The sequence below is a fragment of the Garra rufa genome, chromosome 2 (genome assembly GCF_049309525.1).
Source record: "Garra rufa chromosome 2, GarRuf1.0, whole genome shotgun sequence".
Taxonomy (NCBI): domain Eukaryota; kingdom Metazoa; phylum Chordata; class Actinopteri; order Cypriniformes; family Cyprinidae; genus Garra; species Garra rufa.
In genome coordinates, this window is record NC_133362.1 from 13,999,743 (window position 1) to 14,020,626 (window position 20,884).

The 20,884-nt window shown below is 34.4% G+C and overlaps 1 protein-coding gene across 1 annotated transcript in view; it reads left to right on the forward strand.

Annotated features, from left to right (window-relative positions):
- lmbrd1 (LMBR1 domain containing 1) overlaps positions 1-20,884 on the forward strand; it is a 65,798-nt gene that overhangs the window by 745 nt on the left and 44,169 nt on the right. Inside the window, exons 2-5 of the mRNA XM_073834591.1 lie at positions 2,405-2,415; positions 9,470-9,599; positions 11,967-12,034; positions 19,868-19,956. Of these exons, the coding sequence (XP_073690692.1) occupies positions 2,405-2,415; positions 9,470-9,599; positions 11,967-12,034; positions 19,868-19,956 (298 nt within the window). The remainder of the gene's footprint in view (positions 1-2,404; positions 2,416-9,469; positions 9,600-11,966; positions 12,035-19,867; positions 19,957-20,884) is intronic.

Below are 20,884 nucleotides of genomic sequence, written 5' to 3' on the forward strand. Positions count from 1 at the left end.
AAAAATGTAGCTTTGATCATAGGAATAAATTACATTTTAAAATATATTCAAATAGAAAACAGTTTTAAATAGTACAAATATTTCAAGATTTTACTGTTTTTGCTGTACTTTGGATAAAAAATGCAGAGACTTTTAAAAATCTTACTGTTCAAAAACTTTTGACTGGTAGGGTATTTTCTTCATCCAACAATTGAATAGATGATTAGTTAGGTCTAGATTTTTTTTTTATGTGTTTTTTTGTTTTTTACTATTGATATTTTTTCAGTTGTGCTTTAATTAGCATGCTGACAATGTAGTGTGCTGTAGCTGTTTGACAGTTTGCACTGTGACACCTTCTCAGAGAAGTTGCCTGTGGTTAGACGAAAGCAGTTACACTTCAACATGAAATATGTAAGTGTAATTCAAGATGAATGTTTCATGCAGAATTTTGAAAACAATAGAGCAAACCAAAGCAGCCATGATCTCACCGGGAGCTGTAATTGCTGTCACTGAAACGTTGACATTTCACTTTCACATTTACTGGCCCTCGTTTTCCACAGCATGTTGTGTATTTAACCAGTATGCTCTCGGTACTTTAGTGCACTACAGGTGCCCGGAATTAACGAAGATGCACAATGTGGTTTGTGAGAAGGGACAAATTGGATCTCTTTTGTTTTTTGTCTGCTTCATTTGTCTTAATTAAAACTCTTTAAGATTATTGGGAGGAGTTTAATGTGTTAAAAGACAATTCTATGCTGCGAATAACCTGTATACCGAAGTGCCTACCGTGGTTGTGATCATCTGAACCTTTTTTTTCATCGTTGTAAATGAATCCATGCTAATGAAGCCATGCATGTCTTGGTCAAGAGTTATTTCGGGTTTACTGGGCCTGTTTTGAGAGACATCCATTAGCTGTAGATATCCCCCCTCTGGCCTAAAATAGCTTTGTAGCCCCTGTAAGTGTCTGTTCCTCACCTCCTTCCCATGAATTCATAATGCCAGCGGTGTTATCCTACCGCATATTAGAGGGGCTTTACTTGCTCACAGTCTACCAAACAAACACAATATGTAGGCATTTACCATCCATTTATCCATCATTCTGTAAATTATTCCATCCATCCATCCATCCATCCATCCATCCATCCATCCATCCATCCATCCATCCATCCATCCATCCATCCATCCATCCATCCATCCATCCATCCATCCATCCATCCATCCATCCATCCATCCATCCATCCATCCATCCATCCATCCATCCATCCATCCATCCATCCATCCATCCATCCATCCATCCATCCATCCATCCATCCATCCATCCATCCATCCATCCATCCATCCATCCATCCATCCATCCATCCATCCATCCATCCATCCATCCATCCATCCATCCATCCATCCATCCATCCATCCATCCATCCATCCATCCATCCATCCATCCATCCATCCATCCATCCATCCATCCATCCATCCATCCATCCATCCATCCATCCATCCATTATTCTGTATATCATTCTATCGTTCTATTCACCCATCCATCATTCTGAAAATTATTCTGTTTATCATTCTGTCCGTCCGTCCGTCCGTCCATCCGTCCATCGAACGTTATATTATTCTATCGCTTTTTCTGTCGTTTTATCATTATATTACTATCTATCTATCTATCTATCTGTCTATCTATCTGTCTATCTATCTGTCTATCTGTCTATCTGTCTATCTGTCTGTCTGTCTGTCTGTCTGTCTGTCTGTCTGTCTGTCTGTTGCTCTATCGTTCTATCGATTGTTAAATTATTCTATCGCTTTTTCTGTCGTTTTATCATTATATTACTACAGGGCTCTAGACTAACTTTTTGCACTGGTTGCACTGGTGCGCCTAACTTTTTTTCTTAGGTGCACCAGCACAAAAGTTAGGTGCACCCAAATTTTCAACCGCATCACATTCAACACCGCAGTTTTACAAGTTCACTTTGTTTTTACTTTTTTATTTTATTTATTTTTTAATCCCTGTCCATATAGGCAATATTGACTTGTAAATGATTAACTAACAATCTGGTCAATATAAAGTTCTTTATTTGAAGCATATTTTTCCCCCAGTACTTTACCCTACTTTGTGTAATAACGAAAACATTTCAGTGAAAAAATAAGTCCAAAACTCTCTATTTTAACATTTTGAACAATAGGGCTCTAAAATTGTTTTTTTATTTTATTTTTATTTTTCGAAATTCTTGTTTTAATTTTTCTCATAATCAAATGAAAGCATAAACATGTATTTATTTTTAATCAAATGAAAAATAAACCTTTTTAATTTTTGGCAAACATATGATTTATAAATAGGAATATATAAACACCTACATTATACTGTACAAAAGTAATACAGGACTAATATTGTTCTGTTTCATGTTAAACCGTACTCTTATTTTGACAGGTTGCCGTGAAGTATCTGTGAACAGTATGATATGATGCTTTCTCAAATGAAACGGTAAAAGTGACACAGTAGGTTTGGAGATTGAGTTTATCTGTTCATGTGAGATGCAAATGCCAAAAATTAGCGGGAGCGTCACCGTGAACGCTTCAGTAGCCTATACGCGTGTAGTTAAAAAAAAATACACGTCTCCACCATTAATACATAGAGGCAAACGGAACATGCAGGATTCATTTTAAACGGTCTTTTTGCCTTTCCGTTTTCATAGACACTAGTCCATATCGCGATTTGAATTAAGTGACAGACCAACTTTTGATTTATCATTCCAGAAATCAACGTATTACGTTCCGCGCCATAGTAAATTCGGTTTTTATGAATGGAGTCCGCGATCCAGTCCGTGTTTTTGCGGAGGAGGCATTGTAAACGCTTGACAGTGTAGAGACAACCTGACTGCATCACATGCATTTTCAAACGTACACACACGTACAGGAATATCTGGACCACGGACAATCAGAGGGGGGGCGGGATCCGTCCTTTATCTCTGATTGGTTTAGACCACGATATGGGTCTAATGCAGGGGCGTTGCTAGACCTAAAGCTCTACTGGGGCACGGGCCCCCCATTACTCATATCACTATCTTTTTTGAAAGACATTTGCATTTACAACACAATTAACCATACAAACTTGTGTAACCGACTATTCTTACGCTGCAACAAGCACTAGAAGTAAATTTATACATTAATGCATATTTATTTAAGCATCTTCATTCTTCACATAAGGATTTTCACCATTTTTAAGGCAATTAATGCAGGGCACAGTGCTGCTAAAAGTGCGGCATACAAGTGCGTACCAGGCGGTGCCAGGCCGTGTTCGACCACTGGTTTCGTAATTTTATTCATAGCCCACCTCCACTGCATGCACTTCTGAGTGAAAGGTTGCGCGACGTGCGCGCTGCAGTTAAATACACAGACGCGCGCGGGCATGGATATCTGCGTGCAAAGTCTTCGGTTAAATTGCGTTGCTTTTAAAAGCGTTAATTCATACTTCACATAAGGATTCTCACCATCTTTAAGGCAATTAATGCAGGGTACAGGGCTGCTAAAAGTGCGGCGTACAGGTGCTTACCAGGCCGCGTTCGACCACTGGTTTCGTCATTTTTTCATAGCCCACCTCGGCTGTATGCACTTCTGCGTGAAAGGTTGCAGTTAAATACACAGATGCGTGCGAGCATGGATATATGCGTGCATAGTCTTCGGTTAAATTGCACTGCTTTTAGAAGCGTTAATTCAGTTGTTGCATATAGTTTAATGTCTTTATTTCGAGATTATCAAAGTAAATTATTAGGGATGCACCGAAATGAAAATTCTTGGCCGAAAACCGAAAAAGAGAAAACCAAGGCCGAAAACCGAAACACCGAAATAAATTATGCCAATTATTAGTACCATTGTGTTTATGGCTATGACTGTGTACTAATCTTACTAAAATCAAGGCATTGTAATTGCATAAATTAATATTAAAGTTTCAAAGAAGAAATCAATTATATTGATTTAAACTATTATCAATCAAGTATTATATTACTTCAATAACATATATTATACTGCCTTTGTTTAAATGTTTAAATTTTTATAACATTCTCTTCTGGATCCATCAGTTCACATCATAGATAGACTAAAAAAATCACATTTACAAGTCTACGCGTTTCTCTTCCAGCAGGAGGCGCTGTCAGACTGCTAGTACACAAAGCAGCGCCACAAATGACTTTGAAATGTGTAGCACTCATATTTATTCAATGGATAGCCTTTTGAAGTTTCATCGCAATTCTTGTCTTTCAGTCCCCACATTTAAGACCACCTGAAATCATAATTAATAGCCTACTTTCTTAACTCCTAATAACACTGTAGTCATCAATGAAAATTAAGAGCTTTATTTCAAGAACCGACTTTCAAAAACAAACCTTACACAAAATACGTTTCATTTGATTTTTTTTCCCACCATGTTCGGGGCACAAGAAAAATATTAGGGGACTAAATGAATATCAGCATATGAAGTATAATCGTATCTCATTGTCTTCGAAAGAATGTGCACATCAGACGCTGAAAGGGAGTTTTTACTTTCACTTTAACATACTGCGCACTTTTCGTGTTGCTTGTGTGATTTCCATTGGCTCACCTCCATGGTTTAAAACATAAATAATTTATAAAATAAAATACAGTATATAGAAAAGACATATCTTTAAACTTTTGCGAACACCAATGTAAAGACATTGTTTTTCACTCACTGAAAGCTACATCTGTCTGTGCGCCGCACAATGCGCCGATCTCTGCTCTCGTCATCACTGAACGCACGACTGCAGACACACCCCCTCTTGAAATGTCTGCATTACAAGTTTTGCAAATCGCTGTCCGGTTGTCTTTCTTAGATATACTGAAATACGTCCACACCGCAGATGTGTTGCTTCAGACAAGCACGTGCAAGCTGCGGTTTCTGTCTGCGTCAACATACTGTTTCGGCCGTGTTGTTTCGGTGATAAAAGTGTTTCGGCCGAAAACCGAAAATATTCAGTGCATCCCTATAAATTATAACTCAAATTTGAGATTTTACTGGGGCACAGCAGATTTTTACTGGGGCACGTGCCCCAGTAAAAAGGGTCTAGCGACGCCCCTGGTCTAATGTGTGTCTGTTGTTGAGCAACAGGGAGACTTTAAGAGTGACGGAGTTTCGTTTTTTTCCCCCTAGAACGGCTGGTCGCACCGGTGCAACCTTTGATTTTTTTTAGTCGCACCATTGAGAAATTAGGTCGCACATGCGACCAAATTGGTCGCACTCTAGAGCCCTGTACTATCTGTCTGTCTGTCTGTCTGTCTGTCTGTCGTTCCATCGAACGTTATATTCTATCGCTTTTTCTGTCGTTTTATCATTATATTACGATCTATATCTACTCCTATCTATCTGTCTTTCTGTCTGTCTATCTATCTGTCTATCTGTCTGTCTGTCTGTCTGTCTGTCTGTCTGTCTGTCTGTCTGTCGTTCCATCGAACGTTATATTATTCTATCGCTTTTTCTGTCGTTTTATCATTATATTACGATATATATCTACTCATATCTATCTGTCTGTCTGTCTGTCTGTCTGTCTGTCTGTCTGTCTGTCTGTCTGTCTGTCGTTCCATCGAACGTTATATTATTCTATCGCTTTTTCTGTCGTTTTATCATTATATTACGATCTATATCTACTCATATCTGTCTGTCTGTCTGTCTGTCTATCTGTCTGTCTGTCTGTCTGTCTGTCGTTCCATCGAACGTTATATTATTCTATCGCTTTTTCTGTCGTTTTATCATTATATTACGATCTATATATCTACTCATATCTGTCTGTCTGTCTGTCTGTTGCTCTATCGTTCTATCGATTGTTAAATTATTCTATTGCTTTTTCTGTCGTTTTATCATTATATTACTATCTGTCTGTCTGTCTGTCTGTCTGTCGTTCCATCGAACGTTATATTATTCTATCGCTTTTTCTGTCGTTTTATCATTATATTACGATCTATATCTACTCATATCTGTCTGTCTGTCTGTCTGTCTATCTGTTGCTCTATCGTTCTATCGATCGTTAAATTATTCTATCGCTTTTTCTGTCGTTTTATCATTATATTACGATCTATATCTGTCTGTCTGTCTGTCTGTCTGTCTGTCTGTTGCTCTATCGTTCTATCGATCGTTAAATTATTCTATCGCTTTTTCTGTCGTTTTATTATTATATTACTGTCTGTCTGTCTATCTATCTATCGTTTTATTATTCTGTCATTCTATCGTTTTATCTATAGTTCTGTCATTCTATCGTTTTATTGTTTTATCATTCTATCGTTTTATCATTCTATCATCATTCTGTTGTTTTATCGTTCTATCATCAACTTTTTTCAATCTAAATGGCTGAAAGAAATGACTGATTAGAATTAGAGAACTATGAATATTGGTAAAAATGTTGATTGTATTGATTATCTCTAGCAGTAATACACATTGGCAAGCTGCATGAAGCTGCAAGGTATCACTCATGTCCATAGCATAAACTGACATGAATGATTGTTCAAAACGCAAACCTTAAGTATATGCTATAGAAACAGGGATGCTTGCCTTAGCAAACACCGCTAATTAGCTAAACAGACACTCCTGACAGATACAATTTAAACTGTTATTGTATTTCTAATTGCAGCAAATTGATTCCGGGTGTCTTGGATTGGTCCAGAGTTTGATGCATGTGGTTTGCCTTGAGAACACAAACTGTGTGGAATTCCTCTGATACAGAATGGGTTGAACATCTTGAAAGCTTAACACAAATACTCCAAACCATGAGAAATTCCTTAATCACACTAAACTGTCCAGAAACATAACAAAATTGAGCGATGGTCAGGCGTCACAAGGTAAATTGTAGCGAGAGCGTGCGAGAGCGCAGAGTTCATCTGTATGAGCAGCTTTGATCCACTGAACTGATACGACCGAATCCCTCACAGTAATCCAGAAAAAGTGCAGCAATCAAAAAATTAAGTTTTGAAACGCACGCGAACAGCTGGCAAAATCAGCCGCGGGGCTCATGAAACAATAACAATAACCGTTTTCATCCCATTATGTTTTTCTTCTGAAATGTTGCTGCTCTGTTTTCCTCCCCGCCTGCTGTTAAAAAACATTTGTGTTTTACCCGGCAGAAACGCACTCTGCTGTTCGTTTCACACATCTATCTTATAAAATCGAAGCATTTATCAAGTGAACACGCATGTACACATTTGACTGATGTGTGCGGAGCATGTTTACATGTTCACGGAAATGAGCTTTTTGTCCTACTTGACCTCAGACAGAATGATGGATCATTTTTTGCGCTCATGGAAGGTCATTGCAAGCCGTTCTGGTGTGTTGCCAGTATTGGAGACAGTCTATATTATCACAGACCTGTTTCTATTTGGAGAAAGATGTTCGGGTTGTTGTATGATATGGTTTTGTCTTGTGTACTCCAGATTTTTTTCTCATGTATCCAGCTGTAGTTTCCTAATCCACTCCATTCATGTATACAAACATATCTGGAGGGCTTTATGATGACATATTTTCTGAACTAAAGAAGGATGTATAATTCATATCGCCTGTATCAACTGAGTAACCTACATGAGAAGCAGAGACAACATTTTACAGGGTCAGAAAAGTGTGTGATCCGTTTCAGGACTGAAATGGGCCAAGCTGACGATTTTAATTCATTGCATGACAGAGAAAGGGAGGAATCAACAAAATCACTTTCTCTGCCTGTCACAGTCTGTTACGTAAACTCTTGCAATATCAGTGATCTTTGCTCCTTTAACTTGATTATTTCAGCTTGTCTGTGCTTTGGGGCTTAGGACTCATCATGTGGGAGTTTTATTGGTTTCTAGGAATCTTTACGTGAAAAGACATTGATTTCACTCTTGATTTGTGTTCGTACCCTTTCGTACCCTATTTATCACTTTATGTTCACATGTCATGTATACTTGTACCAGTGTGTACAATACACAAATTTAATAAACAAGTAAATATACAAATAGATTTATAGAACTTCTGTGTACAATCCAACTAATATTTGTTAGAATTGATGTTTGCTATAATTGAATCCTGCCTAAATTTTGTGATCCTGTTTGGTTGCTTTAACATGCTGAATGAAAAAAAAAGACTTTTAATTAAAAATAAAATCTTTAAAAATATATGTAATGTGTAACTAATTGAAAAGTCAGTCATTACTGTTATCTCTGTTGTTTATTTTTAAAAAGGCTATTAAACAGTCTTTTCAAATTATTGATTTAACAAATCCAAAAATGTGAATTGTTGTAGGTTGAGCGTGAACATACTTTAAAAAAAAATATCTCTCATAGTAAAAAGTATAAATAAGTGTTCTTTTGTGTAAAAAAAAAGTAATCTATAGTTTAACCTGTATTTGTATTTGTGTAGAGAAAGAGGGATAGAATATGTATATTTGAATTGATATAATATTTTTTACATTTATATTGTATACTTGAAATATATTTTCCCCAAACTGCCTCCTGCTTCTCCTTCCTTTTAAAAAAAAATCATAAAAGAAGATTTTGAAGAAATTTTACCTATATTCGTATTTGTGAAAAAAAAAAAAAAAATATATATATATATATATATAGAGAGAGAGAGAGAAAGAGAGAGAGAGCGAGAATATGTATTTTGTAATTTATATACTATTTTTTACATTTATATTTTATAATTTATATATGAAATATATATTTTTCCCAAACTACCTCCTGCTTTACATTATAAATAAATAAATATACATTATATATATATATATATATATATATATATATATATATATATATATATATATATATTGTCCAAAAAGTACAGACTTTTTGGACAATTTTTCTGTTTATTAAAGTTTTTACTCTACATTTGTGCAGTTTTCAGTGGGTTAGTGATATTTTTTAAAATATATATAAATTAATAAATCAATATTATTAAATGGGTTTTTATACAAAAAAATGCTTTTTTATGTAAAATTCACTTTATAAAAGACCCACATTTCTAACTTTAATTCATGGGGATAACATGGATAATTTCACATGGTTTAGTGTAAGATATTTGCCCATCTTTTGGAAAATCCAGTTTTAAAAGCAAAAAAATAACCTGAATGAGAAGGTGTGTCCAAACTTTTGGTCTGTACTGTGTGTGTATATATATATATATATATATATATATATATATATATATATATATATATATATAGAGAGAGAGAGAGAGAGAAGATTTTTAAGAATTTCAACCTATAATTGGACCTTTTTTATTTTTTTATATACTTTCTTTACAGTCTCATGCAACCTTGACATTTTTGACACCACATTTATTAAAAAATAATTTAAATAAATTTCATAATAGAAGAGGCATAGGTCATCCTGTGTACAAATTGCATTTTTAATGTTTATTAATACATCTGTACACGACATGAATGCCACATCATTGACCCTGTGACATCTAAATACGTTATGCATAATGTGCTGTATTTAATGGGGATTCTGGTTGTTGAGTGTACTCCAGATGTATAACTGCCCATCTTTTCTCTTTCACAGCTCTGTATTCCATCATTCTGTTCTGCGTCTTCCTCTGGATCCCCTTTGTGTATTTCTACTACGAGGAGAAAGATGAAGACAACACCAACAAGTGCTTGGTAAAGCTGACACTCCTTCCTGTTTTTCTAGTTCTGAAACAGATTGCCTTTTCAGCCTTACAAGGATAATTCACACACACAGTGAAAAACTAGATGGGAAAAGAGCTACATTAAGCTATTTGTAGTCAATAAATAGTGTGTACTATACTAGTATGTAAAGCAAGGCTTGCTGTCTGCGGTTAGAAAAGTTAGCATTAATCATATCAACAGAAAATGCCCTTGAGGTATTGCTAAGTGGTATTTGCCTGATTACAGTTATGGCAGTTCATTTATAATAAGCCAGTGAGTTCACCTAGACTCCCATCTGCAAGACATTTGACTGCATTGAGGTAATAAAGTGACGAAAAACAAATCCTTCTCACTATATTGCTGCTCACTTCAAATGTCAAATTTTTCTCTCTAAGGACGCCACAGTGATATGCAAAATTACATACTGAGGAGCTTCCTCCATCTTCTAGAAGTTATTTAGATCTCTTTCCAAACTTCTTCCACTCCTTCTTATCCTTTGAAACAGTCAGAAGTGGCTCCGTTCCAAAACTATTGAGACTCCTACGTAGGCAGCATTTTCAAAGCATCATAGGTGCTGTCCTGAAAGGGAGGCAGGATGATTATGCTGTCTTTGTTTTTGTTTTGTTTTTTGGCCCAGTTTTTAACAGGATTGTCTATATCCTTCATGGATAATACAAACCTATAATGCATTGTGAAATGCATCGGGGAAAGAAATCTGTCCAATGGTTGAAGTATGTAATGTAATGTAATGTATTCTTTTTTTTCTTTTCTTTTCTTTTTTATATTATATTATATTATTATATTATATTATATTATATTATATTATATTATATTATATTATATTATATTATTATATTATTATATACTTTTCAAAATAACAGAATAGTTAAGTCTAATGAAACATGTACTATTTTACCCAGTATTTAAGTGTACAATATTTTTTACTCTTTAAATTATTTGTACATGTTTTTTTGCATTTATTTTAATTTATTTTAATTTCTATTTATTTTTCATTTACTTTGTTTTAGCTATAATTAAATCCTTTTTTATTTTGCTGGATTGCCTTTGTATATTATATTATATATTACAAATATTTGAAATTTATATTTAAAATTTATATTTTCAAAATAACAGAATAGTTGAGTCTAATGAAATATGAAACATATATTATATTATATTATATTATATAATTTTCAAAATAACAGAATTGTTAAGTCCAATGAAACATGTACTGTTTTACCCAGTATTTGAGTTTACAATATATTTTACTTTTTAAATTATTTGTACATGTTTTTAATTTCTATTTATTTTAAATTAATTTTGTTTTAGCTATAATTAAATCCTTTTTTATTTTGCTGGATTGCCTTTTTATATTATATTATTTATTACAAATATTTAAAATTTATATTTAAAATGTATGTTTTACATTTTTTTGTGCATTTATTTTTTATTTTATTTTTTGTTTGTTATTTTATTTAGTTTTAGCTATAATTTAATCCTTCTTTAATTTTTTAAATTTTGCTGGAGTGCCTTTGTATATTATTTTATATATTTATTTAAATTTTATATTTTCAAAATAATAGAATTGTTGAGTCTAATGAAACATTGTTGTGCAGTATATTTTACATTTAAAATTATTTTCACATGTTTTTTTTTTTTTGTCCATTTTTACTTATTTTTACATTTACATATTTTATTGTATTTTATTTTATAATTGAATCCTCCCTAAATTATGAGATTCTGTTTGGTATTTTTGAATAAAAAAATGAAACCTTTAAAAATCAAAATGTAAAATTATGTAACTAATTATAAATTTGATCTTTACTGTATCTATATTCATGCTGGTTTATTGTATTATATTATATTTTATTATAGATTTTATATTTAAAAATTACATTTTCAAAATAACAACTGTTTTACCAAATTTTTGAGTGTACAATGTATTTAACTTTTTACTATGTTAATTGCATTTATTTGTGTATCACATTGTTAGTTTAGCAACAAGCTAATGCCAAATTATTAAAGTGAATTAATAATTGAGTCTCTTAAGCGCTTTGCGTGATGACTGCTGTTTGGAAGCTGCAGAAAATTGCTAATTTAATGTAGAATGTTCCAAATTGGTTCACTTGTAAGGTTCCGTTTCAGTTATGACACTGCATTAGCTAAGATTTTGGAACAGAGCCACAATGTTTCCATCAGAAAATGAACTAGGGACACTGTGTTCCTGACTGTTAAGTGCTGCAAATATGTAATTATGCTCCAGCCCAAAGCCCATCTCTACATGGAGTGTAATTTATCACGGATTGATGACTTGATGAACACAGTTTGATAAACCTGTTTTTTATTCTCTCATTACAGCAAGTGAAAAATGCACTGAAGTATACAGTAGGATTTGTGATTGTGTGTTCAGCACTGCTTTTGATTGGGTAAGTGCGCTTTGTGAAATTATACTATTCTCTTTGTGTGTGTGTGTGTGTGTGTGTGTGTGTGTGTGTGTGTGTGTGTGGAGAGGTCGATGTGAGCTTTATTATATCATTCACTCGTCATCTTCAACCTCCATCGGGGGTACAGCAGGTGTGAGAATGCTTGGAAATTGTTGGACAGAATGTTGATAATACCCAGAATTTGATGATTTTGTACTAAGGTTACCTTTGTGCAATTGGAGAACAAACTGTAGCTATAATCTGAGTAGCCATTTTTAGTTTAGTAGAGCAATATCTCTCTACAGGGGGCACATCAAATGGTGATAATATGACATTTATGGGTAATTTGGAATTCAAAGGGCTCTAGCCAGATCATGAATGATTATCGGTAAACTTTGGCACCAATAATTTGGACAATTTTAGATCAGTAGATTCTGCTGACAGACTAAAATCAATATATTCCACTATAAAAGTAAATAAGATGTACACAGTTTATTTCTGGAAAGCTCAAAATCTACTGAATGTTAACATATTCAAAATGGAGCCTAGTTTATGCTTGTTCTTGACCTTATTTTGTATTATTCCTGAGTGCGGGTTATTCCAAATATAAATATTGGTCTTTTGTAATCTTTGTGGTCTTTTTATGTTCCATTTCTTAACTATTTCCATTCTGCGACACTACTTTATTTATTTATTTACTAATTATTTCATTAAAAATTTTAAATAAACAATGAACAATGAACAATACAATGAACAACAATACATATTTTACACTATCTTTGTTAATGTTATTTAATAGAAGTACAGTTGCTCATTGTTAGTTCATGTTACTTCACAGTGCATTAACTAATGTTAAACTTGACTTTTGGTTTTTAATAATGCATTAGTAAATGCTGAAATTAACATTAATATGATGTAGAGGTATTGTTCATTCTTAGTTCATAAAAACTAATGTAGTTAACTAATGTAAATTAATTAACCTTATTGTAAAGTGTTTTCATAAATGCTGTTCTTTTGTAATTCCTTTTTATCAAAGAAACCCTCAAAAAATATTATTACAGTTTAAAATAGTTTTACCATAGTTTAAAATATAATTTATTCCTTTGATGCAGAGCTTAATTTTCAACAGCCATTACTCCAGTTTTCAGTGATCCTTCAGAAAACATTCTAATATGCTGATTTATTATCAATGTTGGAAACATATGTTTTTGGAACCTGTGTTTTTTTCCCCCTTCAGGATTATTTGATGAATAAAAGGGTAATAAGAACAGCATTTATTCAAAATAAAAATAATTTCTAATAATATCTTTTAAAGTCTTAAATATTATATATTAAAGTCTTTTAATATGACTTTTTTTGTTATCAATTTAACACATCCTTGGTGAATAAAAGTTTTCTTTTTTTTTTTTAGAAAGAAAGAATAAAAGTTTACTGACCACAAACTTTTAAATGGTTTATATTGTTACAAAATATACAAAATATTTCTATTTTAAATAAATGCTGTTCTTTTTAACTTTTGATTTACTGAAGAATCTTGAAAAAGTATCACAGGTTCCAACAACATATTAAGCAGCACAACTGTTTCCAACATTAATAATAAATAAAATATTATTTAAAAATAAAAGTTTCAAAAACATATAAATAAACAATGAAAAAAAAAAGCTTAGTGACCCAAAACCAACATTTTATGATTTACTTGATTCTTGATACAGTCAAACCAATAATAATTCAGACATCGGATATAATTTTTGACCATTTTTTTTTTATACTAGTGGGTGCAGGACACTATACTTTATTTATGTAAGTGAGGATAGCAAAATGAAGTAAACTGTGCCATATTATACTATTCTGACACAGTTTAACTCTTCACTTCTTGCCATATTTTATTACCATTTTCTAAACTATAGCGAATAAACTGTAATAATGTGAGAAGTTTTTAAGGTGTCTCCAAAAATTTTGTTTTGACTAATTAATTTGAGATTATCAAGATGAATTTGTTCTGACACAGTTTAATTCTTGAGTTCTTGTCATATTTTAGTACAATTTTCTAAACCACAGCAAATAAACTGTGATAATGTGAGAAATTTTGAAGGTTTCTGAAAAAAAACGTAAAGTATAGGTGTAAAAGCAAAGTTTCATAATGACAAAACTAATTTTATATTGTTAATAAGTATTTTTTATTGCCTAAACATTGAAAAAAAAACTGTAGTGGGTATTTTGAAAAGATATTATAGTGTAGGGATCATCAAATCTGGACCTCGAGATCCATTTTCCTGCAGAGTTTAGCTCTAACCCTAATCAAACACACCTGAGCATGCTAATCAAGGTCTTCAGGATCATTAGAGAATAACAGGTTTGTGAGTGTGATCAGGGTTGGAGCTAAACTCTGCAGCGCATTGGACCTCCAGGGTAAGATTTGGGGAACCCTGTTATAGTGGGTACTTTGAAATACCACATTTTAGATTGAACACATAACCCAAAGGTGGTGTTGTAAATAAACTCTGAAGGCAAAGTCAGATTATCTGGCATCTCTCTTTTTTTTTTTTGTCAAGCCGTGTAACAATTTCGTGTCCAATTGTTAACCGAACTAAAAACCAACATGCAGTCTAAATGTGTACAGATACATGGCATGGCTTTGTCCCGTTTAACCTCGAGTTTATACTTTTTGTTCTCAGCAGTGCTCGTGCAGCATAAACATAATGGATTTTCTTTGCCGCTGCAAGAATAACACGTCTGCTCACCAGGTCATATAATTTAATGTGCTCTCAACCATTAAATAGTGTTCCTGTGGGGCAGGATACCTTCATCACACCTTTGTGTCGTATAGACCCAGTGGGATGGGTTACTTTGATCGCAGAATGGGAAGAGGGACATGCCGTCGACCAAATTTAAAAGTGGGGATGGCACTTCGGACAGAAGCAATTTGGTGTTCATTTTACCTTTTGAACCAGTGCAGTGTTTTACCAAGAGTATTGTGTCTCTGGGTTCCTGATGTGGGAGGACATGATGGCTTTTTCCATCCTCTTTTTTTCTCAGGGTGAGACGCAGAGTCCCTGCGTTTGTGATTGTTCATTTGGAGACTGACTTCTTTTTGTTTGCCTGTTTTGATTGGTCTGCGCTAAGGATGGGACTTCTAAATGAAGAGCTGACCCTTCCCAGCCTCTGTAGTCCCATTCAATCTCTCGTACCCGTCGAAATGTCTCGAGAGCTCTAAGTGCACTCTATCAATGCCGCACTTGGTCGAAGCTCTAGACACATGGGCCCTGTCCCAAATGGACCTCTTCATGTGGACCTGCATTCACGTGGCCTTCTCTACTTCTAAGTCCACGAGACCAAAAAGTGCCCCATTTGTCTTTTTAGGTTTCAAAAGGGTGCTTATAGGACAGATCCTTAGTCAGCTGATCGTATTTGGCCTATTAGCCTGCAATTAGCCACCAGTCGTTGCTTACAAATTAGCCTGTGTGCTTTTAATTTACTGTGTAATGCGATATCATTCAACTGGCGGAGTGAAAGTTAGCTGACATAGTATTTTGGACCTTAATTGACAATGGCAAACGACAGGGAATGTGGATACAAAGGTCAGATACGTGTTAAGTCTTTGAGCTTGTGTACTTTTGCATAAACCCTCACTGAGTCCTTGGTCGATTTATGAAACGGCATCCTGCTGTGCGTACAGTTTACAACGTAATTTACTGACACCCCTAAAAGATGACATTTTCATGCACGACACAGCTTTTCTGAAGTGACACGTCAATTGAACTCGCTCAGATTATGCCAGTGATGCTGAATGATGTGGCTGCATTTAAAATGAAAGTTACCTTATTTTGTGGCCATTTGCAGTTGTTGCCATTTGAATGCACCTGTTTTAGTTTCTGAATGGATGTCAACAGTAGGTTTTATGCATGTCCTTTAGGGCTGCATTATTATTTTGTCATATATTGTGACATTTAACATTCTATCTTGTTGCTTGGATATTTAGGCAAACATTGAATTAGGATGAATAGTCTCACTCAATGGGATCGATTGCTTGATTAATAAATAACACTTTATTACATTATACAGTACTGTGCAAAAGTTTTAGGCTGCTAGTATTTTCACCAACAACAAAAAAATGGTTTTAAGTCTGTTATTTCTATCTGTTGCTGTAGTGTGTCAGTAGGAAATGTCAGTTTACATTTCCATTTTGTCATTAATTGTAATAATCCAGTGAGATTTTTGTTTGCCCAAGAATCTAATCTCATCATTATCCAGTCTGTCTGGAATGACATGAAGAAACAGAACAAACTGAGACACACTAAATCCAGAAGAACTGTGGCAACATCTCCAAGGTGCTTTAAAAAACCTACCTGAAAAGCTATGTGCAAGTGCACCTAGGACAAAATCTCCTTAAACGCAAAGGATGGTCACACCAAATGTTGATTTGATTTAGTTACTATAATTTAATTGATTAAAAAAAAACTATTTATGGCATTATTTTTGACAGCATTCCCATTTTACAGCACTTTTTACTACAGCTTTGCAGCAGTGTTGTTTTTGACAACCATCTTAGATTTAGTCTTATTTTAGTCTTTTGGACTAAAATGCTTATTAGTTTTAGTCAAATTTTAGTCACTTCTATATGTGATAGTTTTAGTCCAATTTTAGTCGACGAAAAGTCAAAAAGGTTTTAGTCTAGTTTTAGTCAAAAAAAATGGGAAAAAGTAGTCTTTTATCAAATTAATGTAAGTCAGTAAGTATTTTGCTGTTGGGTAGTGTCACTTATAAGTTGTGAAAATAGCAGATCTATAGTTCAACACATTCTGAGCTTCCGGATCGACTATTTTCACCAATAATTACAATAATGAAGGAATGGTTTTAGACATAATAGACATATATTTGAAATACACCCATAGGTCCTCTCGCCGTTTGCGACCACCCTGTGTGCAAACTGCCGCCATCATGGTTAATCGTCTGTCTGTCTGAGTGACAACAATGTGACGTGTTGAGCACGTTGTGCGCTGCACGCCAGGTGGTGGGCGTAACCACACAAGGATAGAATGCTAAAACGGCTTGCCATACTAGTATGGCAAAGAGTATTTAATGCTAAAACGGCTTGCCATAGCGGCAGATACTTTTTAGGTTTTAATTGGCATGCACAATAAGCAGAAATGTCATGCATTTTAAATGTCTGACGGACCACCCACTAACATTTTCGTCTATTCTTGTCTCGTCAGCGAAAACTCACACACGTCTCGTCATGTTTTAGTCATCAAAGAGCCATTTTTATCTCGTCATCGTCTCGTTAGCATCATGAAAAAAAGTGCCGTCAACGAAATGATTTCGTCATCGTCATCCTTGACGAAAACAACACTGTTTTGCAGGTAGGTTTTTTGAAGTATCTTGGAGATGTTGCCACAGTTGTGTGGAGCACTGGCTGTTGTCAGACTCCTTGTGCAAACAAAAATCTCACTGGATTATTACAGTTAATGGCAAAATTAATGTTTGGAAATGTAAACTGATATTTTTACAGATAGAAATAACTGACTTAAAACCGTTTTTGTTGGTGAAAATACTAGTGGCCTAAAACTTTTGCACAGTGCTCTATGTATATTAATGGTGTGCAGTGGTGAAATAAGAGGGCAACATCCTCAAAGTTTTTTTTTAATCAAATGTAAAGTCATGTTCCAATCACATTACACTACCAGAAAAAAATATGTTTGTGAACTTATGTTCAGCTATTTTTTTTTTAATAGTTAACTTTTTTTTTAGCTATTTTTGAATTTTTCGGATCATCAGTCATCAAAACTCTGTAAATACTGGTCACAGACAAAGATTTACTTTAAATTTCACCAAGCTGATTACTCACTAAAAACTCCCACAGATTATGTTTTTTTAGGCCATTTCAAGTCTTATTTTGATGTAACAAAGTTGTTATATCTAAGTGTGTGAGTTGTTTGCTTACTTTTTAAATGAGTCTTCCTATTAACTCCATTATATTGTTTATTCAGACTGATTGGCGAATGAGAAACTCGCACGAACACAAGAGACAAGAATATAATTTGTGAACCAATCACTCCCAAACATAACTAGTCATTTCCAGTATATTGCAATGGAAACATTACCTCCTTTCACATGACTTTCCCCCATTCATTCTCAATTACCCCCCACGAAACTCACTGCACGCTTTAGGGGATCTGTTAAAATACAAATTAAAAAAAAAAAAAACTTTACCTGCTAGTGTCACTGTTGGATAATGTTTCAGGCGAAAAGCAAGTTTTAATTGCTGGACATACAAATTATAGAGTTGATACAGACTAAACCTGAACCTAAAGGTTAAAACATGGGATTTTTTTTTCAGACCAGTTGTAGCCTGAGGTATTTGCTTATGCAACCTCACCCTCTGAGTGATGTTCTTCTTATTGGAGATGACTGGCTTTCTTAGTGTTGCAGATACTTACTCAGAATGTGAGCATACTGTATCCTGAGTTGCTTTTAAAGCTTGTGGCAATACATCACATGAGATGTATACAAGGATAGCTACATGATAGTTCACAGTAAACACACTTGTGCCGTCAGTCATAGATGTATACTATAATGTATACTCACAGAAGATGAAGACTACTGCTTTATCAGTGGCCTAGAAAATATTTTATTCTGTTTTAAGGTGATCATCTTAGATTTAAATGAATTTAATTGTAATGTATAATAAATAAATTAATAAGAGTATGTATTAGGGCTGGATGATAAATCGAACGATATTGTGAGGCACGTTTAGTCAGTGAAGCCGGTACTTTGATTAGTAGTAAATCTCCATCACGTGCGCTCCGCTCACGTTCCGCTGGAGCGGCAATTAATACACAGAGACGTAAATCTCTGACAAGCTACGCCAAATCGCGCTTAAAATCGAATGCGAATCGAATGCGATTTTGAGCGCGATTTGGCGTAGCTTGTCAGAGATTTACGTCTCTTTGTATTAATTGCCGCTCCAGCGGAACCTGAGCGGAACGCGCCTCACAATATCGTTCGATTTATCGTCCAGCCCTAGTATGTATTTTATTGATATTTTAAAATGTAACTTTCATTGGATGTGCCCCCACAACTCTTAAGCTGACCAATGAAAACAGGAGATTTAAAAACCAAAATATTTTTGAATTCATGTATTTGAGTAGTCATATATTTGCTTTATAAAATTGCATATTCAGTTCAATTCAATTCAGTTCAAGTTTATTTGTATAGCGCTTTTCACAATACAAATCGTTTCAAAGCAGCTGTACAAAAAAAAAAAGTAGGCTACTACTATATATTTAGTAGCTTATTAGTGGTGACTACTGTATGTTAAGTCGATGTACATATGGTATAAATATTAAAAACAGTAATGGTGTAATCAAAAACAGATGATGAACACTAATAGTAATGATTATGTGTTGCAATCAAACTTGTAGAAAAATGGTGTAGTGCTGTATGTTGTTTCAAGGCTGGCATCAATGGCGGTCCTCTGGGGGGTTGGCATCATCTCTTCTTGATTATTGATTATTTGATTGATGAAGAGTGTGATTTTCCATGACCTTAATGCTCTGTTTCAATGTTTTGGGAGTAACAACCATATTAAGTTGTCAGATAATTAAACATTTTTTGTTGTTGTTGTTGAAATTCAGTTATATTAATTTATTGTACCATTCTAAATCCTGGGGTTAGTTAGAATTTTAAAAGAATTTTATAATTCTAAGTAGCATTAAGTTAACCAAAAGTGACAGTAAAAAGATTTAGACTGTTTCTAGAGATTTTGAATAAGTGCTGTTCATTTGAATTTTTTATTCATCTAAGAATCCTGAATTATTTTTTTTTGTTACGTTTCAGGACGTTTGTTCCATTGGAGTCTCCACCCAACCAGAACTCCACTCAATGGGAAAAAGTGCAGTATCTGTTCGAGGAGCTGGGCAGCAGCCGTAAGTACCATAAAGGCCTTTTTAAGTGAAACTGCAGCTCAGTTTTACTGACACTTGCAAAGAAAACGGCAAAAAGATCTTTGTTGAAGCCTTCCGGGGCCACAACACCAAAACGACAGGTGCTTTTTAGAAAGCGACGGATGCTGCCGAGCCACGAGCAGAGGTGATGTGTGGGTTTGGCAGTGCTGACATTTAGCCTCGTCAATGTCAACAGACCTCATTGTGCTACCTAAATTTGCTGTCTCGAAAAAAGAAGAAAAGACCTGGCTGCTTTTGACATGTCAATCAGGTCTTCCATTTGAAGCTGGAGTGGCAGGCCCATGTTTGCACCTGCACTTATATATGTGTGTGTGATTCGGTGTGACCGTGAACATCCACCTCTTTTTCTCAGTCTCCATAAAAGGATTAGTTCACTTCCAGAACCAAAAATTACAGATAATTTACACACCCCCTTGTCATAGGTTTTCATGTCTTTCTTTCTTCAGTCGTAAAGAAACTGTTTTTTGATATGACATTTCAGGAATTTTCTCCATATAGTGGACTTCAACTGTGCCCGCAAATTTGAACTTCCAAAATGCAGTTTAGATGCAGTTTCAAAGGGCTCTAAACGATCCCAGCCAAGGAATAAGAGTTTTATCTACTGAAACGATTGATTGTTTTCCTAAATTAATTAATATTTATTCACTTTTTAACCACAAATTGTCATCTTGTCTAGCTCTGCAATGCGAATGCGTACTTGGTGCACTCTGGTTCAATACAGTTAGGGTATGTCGAAAAACTCCCATCTCATTTTCTCCTCCAACTTCAAAATCGCCCTATATCGCTGCAGAAGTACCGACCAAGTGTTTACAAAGTAAACATGCAAAGAAGATCAAATGCCCTCTACAAAGAAGGAGAACACAAATGGATTCTCCAAAAACATAATTTC